This window comes from Canariomyces notabilis (assembly GCF_033297395.1).
Source record: "Canariomyces notabilis strain CBS 508.74 unplaced genomic scaffold N656scaffold_6, whole genome shotgun sequence".
Classification (NCBI taxonomy): domain Eukaryota; kingdom Fungi; phylum Ascomycota; class Sordariomycetes; order Sordariales; family Chaetomiaceae; genus Canariomyces; species Canariomyces notabilis.
The window spans coordinates 1,214,364-1,221,385 of record NW_027041828.1 but is presented as its reverse complement, the minus strand read 5'-3'; the positions used below and the strand labels follow the sequence as shown (position 1 = coordinate 1,221,385).

General features: G+C 55.2%; 3 protein-coding genes and 1 non-coding gene across 4 annotated transcripts; 2 read left to right on the top strand and 2 right to left on the bottom strand.

Moving 5' to 3' along the window:
• Nucleotides 1–351: 351 nt before the first annotated feature.
• On the bottom strand, nt 352–761 carry N656DRAFT_777629 (uncharacterized protein). The gene has a single exon (XM_064814861.1). The coding sequence runs from the start codon at nt 660–662 to the stop codon at nt 441–443; it is 222 nt and encodes a 73-aa protein (XP_064671999.1). The 5' UTR covers nt 663–761; the 3' UTR covers nt 352–440.
• Nucleotides 762–3,239: 2,478 nt separating this feature from the next.
• Nucleotides 3,240–5,535, top strand: N656DRAFT_728888 (GMC oxidoreductase). Its single transcript, XM_064812607.1, has 2 exons — nt 3,240–3,994; nt 4,065–5,535. Exons 1-2 carry the CDS (start codon nt 3,468–3,470, stop codon nt 5,431–5,433), a joined length of 1,896 nt encoding a protein of 631 aa, XP_064671998.1. The 5' UTR covers nt 3,240–3,467; the 3' UTR covers nt 5,434–5,535.
• A 68-nt stretch (nt 5,536–5,603) lies between these two features.
• On the top strand, nt 5,604–5,688 carry N656DRAFT_t48. The gene has a single exon. It is a non-coding gene; the product is annotated as a tRNA-Pro (tRNA).
• A 264-nt stretch (nt 5,689–5,952) lies between these two features.
• N656DRAFT_777627 (Phosphoenolpyruvate/pyruvate domain-containing protein) lies at nt 5,953–6,972 on the bottom strand (the record flags this gene model as incomplete). Its single annotated transcript, XM_064814860.1, has 1 exon — nt 5,953–6,972. Exon 1 carries the CDS (start codon nt 6,769–6,771, stop codon nt 5,956–5,958), a length of 816 nt encoding a protein of 271 aa, XP_064671997.1. The 5' UTR covers nt 6,772–6,972.
• Nucleotides 6,973–7,022: the final 50 nt, after the last annotated feature.

Sequence of the window (7,022 nt, the reverse complement as noted above, 5' to 3'; positions counted from 1 at the left end):
TTGGGTTTGATGGATCCAGGGCGAAGTGCACCCAGAAGCGGCAGGAGTCGAAACCACCACAGCTTCACTTAGTTAGCATCAGTTTTAGGGCTCGATGGTGAGCCGGATATATTCGGAGAGCGCCATACCTGTACATTGAGGCTTCTTCTTCCTAGTAACTTCACAGAAACTTCAAAAAATGATGGAAATTAGCAACACATCAGCACATTTGCCCCAGGCTTTATGTCGAGATTTGTTTGGGTTAAAGAAGCCTGGGAAGGAGGGGAAGAAGACGTACTCGGTCCAGGCTATCCATATTCTATCGCGCTGCGCCTTTGTGCCCGGAGCAACGAAGGGCTTCCCATTACCCTCCTCCTCAATGGCACTAACCGTGCAAGCCTGGAGGAGCGTATTGACGCTTTCCTGGTCCGCCCCGGAGAAGCGCGACTGTCGTTGTACCGTCATGGTGAGTTGAGAATTGCGTTAGGAGTAGGAAGAACGATGAGAAGGTGAGGAGGAAGGGAGTTCAGGGGTTTGGAGGGAGAGGAAGGAGGCCACGACAGCATGAGCGAGCCAAGGCCAGCAAGGCCAGCAAGGCCAGCGCCGAGGCTCGAGGGTCGGGCGCAGTTGGTTCGCGTCTCCGAACCGGGAACGGGATCCTGGCGCCAGAAATGCACCGCCATCGCGAATGCGCGGGGTGCGAGCTGAGAGACCTAATGGGGTGTGAATGAAGTATAATGGGTGACGCCTTCCTGCCTCCGTCGCCGGCGCCGTTTGCAGCCGTTACGGAGCCGGTCCCACTCCGGGAACGGGAACACGTCCTTGGCCGGCAAAACTTCGGGCAAGGATCTAGTTCGTGCTTGCTGAGTCATCAATTGCAGTTGTGCGAAAGGCAAGGTTTTGCTTTCGAGCTTTGTATTTGGCCAGTCTCGTTGATATGCTTTACCGTCTTTGGTTCTCTGATATGTGTCGGATTTGGATATTACGAAGCTACTTGGTACCTGAAATTGACGATACCCTTTTGAGAAGCATTCATGATGCTGTCGATGTTCCCGCTATAGTGGCAGTAATCCCAGGCAGCTAGGTACTTTGCAGTTCATACAAGTGTTCAACATGTCTCCATTTACCAGTCGACTACAACGGCGGCCCTACACTCAACTAAGTTGTTTGCTAACTCCTCCCTGATTGAGCGTACTAATACCTCTTCGACATTGCTCGCCTGAAGCCGTAGGAGCTTGCCGGCTCCCCCACGCTCCGCGCCCTCGGCCCCGCGTCTCAGACGTTACAAAAGCTCTACATAGCCAGCTACATCTGGCCGACCCTGATCCCCCAAAACCATGAGTACCCCCTCATCGAAACCCTCGCCGCCTTCCCCGCACTCCGAAGTAGGCATCAAGGCATAGTATCCTCCAAAGTGCTGCGGGCCCGCACCATGTTGCTGTAGAAGACTAAGTTGTCAGCGATCCTATTGAGCTCTTCTCAAAGCTCTTCGCAGAAACCATGGTACTTACCTGCTGCTGGTAGGTTTCGCCGCCCTCGCTGGGGCTCACGGCCAGTTCATGTTGCTCATGCTGATTTAGAACAAGGGCGGGAGGGAAAAGAAGGTCAGGAGCCAGGACAGCGGCAGGGGCCAGAACAGCGCCGGGAGCGAAGACAGATCCAGGCGGGGGAGCAGGGCGACCGTCGCGGTGTGCCTCTCCGGGTGGGCCTGCTGGGCTAAGTTGGGAGCTTGGAAGATGCCAAACTACCTAAGCATCTTCCGCCTCCGTGTTCCAAAAACCGCCCAGGTCGCCCCACGACTTGACCGAGTCCTCGTGACGAACGAACCGTTCGTTGGCTACCTATCCCCTCATTGAGCGCATCTACCTTTTTGATATTGAGCACCTATTACCGTAGGAGCTTCGTGGCTTTGTGGCCAAGGTCAGGTAAACACACTAGCTCCATTTGAAGACCGTTAAGTTGATGGGGGACTATATGAGCGATTTCCAGTTTTACTTCGTCTCGTCGGTTGAGTTCATGCTGGCGGCTGAGGAGATGGAACGGACGATGTATGTGAAGACGATCATTCCGTACGAGCGGAGGGATCGTTATGATGGTCCTGGCATTGAGTATTGGGAGGACTGCGAGGATGATAAGGTGGCCACGTTAAGATGTTGGGCCTGCCTCTTTATCACTGAGCATGTCCGGGAGTACGCTTCTCGGTCTCAGGGACGCGAGTGCGACGACGGACCGTGCAATCCACTCGACTCCAGTATCGAGCCAACTGCCGATTCAGGCATAACTCTCCATTTGAAGAGCCCGCTCACTTACGTTCACGATCAGTTGTCACTACACCATCCTTGGACTAGCACACCAGCTCATCTAATGACAGCCACTCATGCTCGTGAATTCAGGGCCGAAAATTTCCAGAAGGAGATGCCAAGGGACTTATTGCATTTGCCAATACCCCTCATACTGGCATTATGTTAGCGTTCTAGGGATATTTGACTCCCGGCTATTTGGCCTTGAGTCCAGGGTTTGGATTAGTCTAGTACTGTACTAGTACTAGTACTAGTCTAGTCAAGTACTGAGCCTGTACTAGTACTAGTACTCTAGTACGTACTAGTACTAGAGTACTAATTCCAAACTCTGGCCTTGACCATCATCGACTCATCGTGATGTACGCTGCTGCCGGGGTTGAAGGGATCAGCAGCCAGCTGTGTGCAACACCGGGACTGAATGCGGTTCTAGGCCCGGCAGAAATGTAACTTCCCCCACCTTTTCCATGCCAAAGTGTTAAATAAGCTCATAAGAGCCCACCGCGGCTGATTGCTATATTAAAGCACAGGACCCATGTTGCGGGCTCCAAGCTCCGCTGGCGTCGACAGTGAATCTCTGCCCGTTGCCTCGCCACTGGTACAGGTCGAATCGAGGGTGAACGAGGCCGGCACTCTGCTCCATGTTCCCGAGAAGAAGGGAGCTCGCTTTTCTAGTACTCTATGCCAGAGACACTTAGACGACAACACTGGTATCCCTTTTCGCTGCTAGTAAACGTCAGCGTACCTTACATCAGTTACGGGACATTGGGGTCAACCTGCTAGCTCCTCCTCTAGGAGTCTGGAAGCTGCTCGTGGGATAATTTCCGATGAACGCTCTAGCTACCTAGATACGAATAAATTGGCTGCCCCCCTTCTCGGATCTGATCCGGCGGCTGGTCTCCAATTCCGGGCTTGGCATCTATGGATGTCCTCATCTGACTCGTCACTGAGTCGAGGTCCTAAATCTATGATAGTACCCCTCCCCTGAGCTTTTCGGCTACAAGTTGCCGAGAATGGAAGGGCACTCGGAAGGGACCGAGTGCAGTAGCTTTGGGTCGGTCCAGGGGAGATACAAAAGTGCCAGCAGTCTGTGACGGCGACTCCCATATAGACTGACGATTGTCCTGAGTCTGGTCGTACCTTCAAGTTTGTCAAGGACCACCAGGGCTAGGTGTGTAACTGACCGCCATCATGAAACTGTTCCCGACTCGGGGAGAAGCAGGTCCCTTGGGCACGCTCGGAGGGATCCTCTCTCTTTCCCTCCTAGCCCATAGCCCTTTCGCCGCCGCCCAGACTGCGCCGGCCGATGGCGCCGTCTACGACTACATTGTTGTAGGGAGTGGACCTGGTGGGGGAGTTCTCGCCGCCAACCTTGCCAAGGCAGGATATGGGGTGCTGCTGCTCGAAGCGGGAGATAGTGATCCAGGAAGAGGATTTGGACAATACACTCCAACCGTCACCTGGGACTTTTATGTCAAGCACTACCCGGAAGGCGACCCCAGGGACAACACCTACTCCCATTTGACATGGCGGACACCCCAAGGCCGGTACTGGGTCGGCCAAAGCGGTGCACCTGCGGGCTCCACCCTCCTGGGCGTCTATTACCCACGGGGGGCAACCCTTGGAGGCTCCTCCATGATCAACGCCATGGTGTGCTGGCTTCCCAGCGACAGTGACTGGAACTACCACGCACAGGTGACGGGAGATGACAGCTGGAGGTGAGTCTCTTGGGTTAACACAACCATGAGTTGCGGGACCAGACTAACAGTGACTGTTATCTCGACACAGAGCCGAGAACATGCACAAGATCTTCACCAAGATCGAGAAGAACAACTACGCGGCAAGGGGCACGGCAAACCATGGCTTTGACGGCTTCTTCCAGACCAACATGGGCACCATGACGCAGTCCCGGCAGACGGGAGGCAACCTGGCCGGCAACAGCGTCATGGCGGCATATGCCAGAGACTGGAACCTGACCATGTCCATGAACAACCTCCTTATCCGGGACCCGAACGAGATCGGCTCCACGCGCGACCAGACGTCAAGCATCTACGGGTTGGTGACTCACCAGTACGCCAACGGAAACCGATACAGCTCGCGGGACTACATCCAGGAAACCGTCCGGGGCGGCGCAAATCTCACCGTATCCCTCACTTCCCTCGCCACAAAAGTCCTCTTTGACACAACCTCCAATTGCAACACCGGCAGCACCCCTCGCGCCACAGGCGTCGAATTCCTCTTCGGCAAGTCCCTCTACAAAGGCGACAACCGCCGCGCGGCCAACGCACAGGGCATCAAGCGAACCGCCTACGCCCGGCGCGAGGTCATCATATCCGGCGGCGCCTTCAACTCCCCTCAGCTCCTAATGCTCAGCGGCATTGGCAACGCGACCGAGCTCGCCAAGTTCAACATCCCCGTCATCAAAGACCTCCCCGGCGTAGGCCAGAACCTGATGGACAACCAGGAAATGCCCATCGTCGGCTCCGGCAGCGCCGGCTCGGGTATTGCTGGTGTAGCGATGTACAAGACCAAGCACCCTGCGCACGGCGAGCGGGATATGTTCCTGATGGGTGGGCAGGGGTTCCTGTTCCGGGGGTTTTGGCCGGACAATCCGGTGCGGGTGCCCGCTGAACCGCGCCAGCCGTATGGTGTCAGCATGGTCAAGGGGTCGAGTGTGAATAATAAGGGTTGGGTGAAGCTCAAGTCGGCGGATCCGATGGACACACCTGAGATCAATTTTAACCATTATGCGACTGGGTCCGAGTATGATCTTGAGGCTATGAAGGATACCGTCGCGTGGATAAGGACTGTGTACCAGCGGATTGGTATCACCACGGTCGAGCCTCCCTGCACGCGCCCGGGCGGGCCGGATGCGAATGGGTATTGTGGGAAGGAGGACGAGGATTGGATCCATAAGCAGACTTTTGGGCATCATCCGACGTCGACAAACAAGATTGGCGCGGATGATGATCCCATGGCTGTGCTCGACTCAAAGTTCCGCGTCAGGGGTGTCCAGGGGCTGCGCGTGGTGGACGCGAGCGCTTTTGCTAGGATCCCTGGCATCTTCCCGGCCGTGTCGACGTTTATGATTTCGCAAAAGGCGAGTGATGAAATGTTAGCTGAGCTGAAGGATGGGACAGCTTTGAAGCAGTGCTGATTTGGATTGATGTGCTAAATGGGATGTGTTGTTGGTTGTATGGTGGATGTTGAGGAGGCAGTTGTGAAACACGTCTTGCCAAGAGAATAAAATGTGTTCACGTCTTTGCTCATGTGCTGCATGTGCTGCCGCCATTGCATGAAACTGCGACTGTCTTTTTTCAATAAATCGGCCTCGTGGTGTAGTGGTAGCATACTTGCTTTGGGTGTAAACCGCATATGCAAGTGGTCCCAGGTTCAAGCCCTGGTGGGGCCCTCTTTTTGGACTTTTCTCCTTTGCTAAATTGACGGCTACAATGCCCCAGCTACAACGACCTGCAACGAACTGATTGCGACGGCCAAGTTTGGTGATAAATTCCATAGTGTTTTACATATGTTGCTTTGGTTATTAGGAGTGGGGTCGAGTGGTTATTTTTTGGATGGCCCCGATCTTGATGATTCAGGGTTAGGGTTATTTATTGCAATATCTTCGATCAGCTTCATTTCTCCATAAAATCCAGGACCATCAACTTGAGCACCACCATCACTCAACAACCCCAAACACCTGTTTCGCCGCACCCTTAACTGCTTCAACAGCAGCAAGGTACAACTGCGGTCCCACGCTCACCCTCGCAGCGCCCAACCTCGCGACATCAGCACTCGTCAACCCCTTGCCCAGCCTCAGCCCAATATTCACCTTCCCCCCCAGCCCATCAATAACTTTCTTCACATCCGCCTCCACCATCTCCGCCGTCCTCGGCCAAAACACAAACACCGTCGTCGCCCCAGCATCAAGATACCTCCTCCCCCTCTTAATTGACTCCTCCATCTCCCCACCCATAAGAAACGCATCCGACCTCGCATTCACCACAAAATCCTCCACCCCTAACCCCCGTGCAACCGCCAACACCCTCCTCACCCTCTCAACCGCCACATCCTCATCCATCATCTCCCCCGTCTCATGCCACGAATCCTCCAAATTCACCCCGACAGCGCCCAACTCAGTAATCACCCTTCTCACAACCTCTTCCAGCCGGTCACCGTACCCGTCCTGGATATCCACCGTAAGCGGCAGGGCATGCTCTCTCGCCACGGCCGCGATGGGCGCGACCGCGGCCAGGTTCTGGTCCAGCGTCAGCTGCTCGTCGGTAACGCCCTGCGAGGCAGCCATGGCAAAGCTTGCGCTTGCGAGGGCGCGGCATTGGGGGAGTGAGGCTACGATGCGTGCTGAGACGGTGTCGTAGACGTTGGCAAGTAGCAGGGGGTTGCCGGGGATGTGCAGGGCTTTGAAGGACGAAGCGAGGGCTGAGAGGGAGGAGGGTGAGGTTGAGGGGGGGTTGGTTGCCGCGGTGGAGGCCATGGTGGAGGCCATGGTGGTAGGTAAGTAAGTTCAGTTCTGATGGCAAAGGGGTTGTTGGTGATTTGGTTTGGCGAGGAAAGGGGGTGAGTTCTTTCTCCGTGGCAGGATGGCTTGCTAGGGGCCTTTATAGGTACTTCTTGGGGAGATTATGGCTCTTGTGGAGCTGGGTGTCGCATAACGTCGGCCAGCGCTAATTGTCGGTCTAGTACACGCAAGGAATACGAAGCGTTCGTGTTTCCTGAAGCAGTAAA

Excerpts from the sequence above, each read along its gene's own strand:
- N656DRAFT_777629 (XM_064814861.1), bottom strand. The coding sequence starts at position 662 with ATGGCGGTGCATTTCTGGCGCCAGGATCCCGTTCCCGGTTCGGAGACG.
- N656DRAFT_728888 (XM_064812607.1), top strand. The coding sequence starts at position 3,468 with ATGAAACTGTTCCCGACTCGGGGAGAAGCAGGTCCCTTGGGCACGCTC. Across the intron at positions 3,995-4,064 it reads ACGGGAGATGACAGCTGGAG|AGCCGAGAACATGCACAAGA; the intron begins GTGAGTCTCTTG and ends ATCTCGACACAG.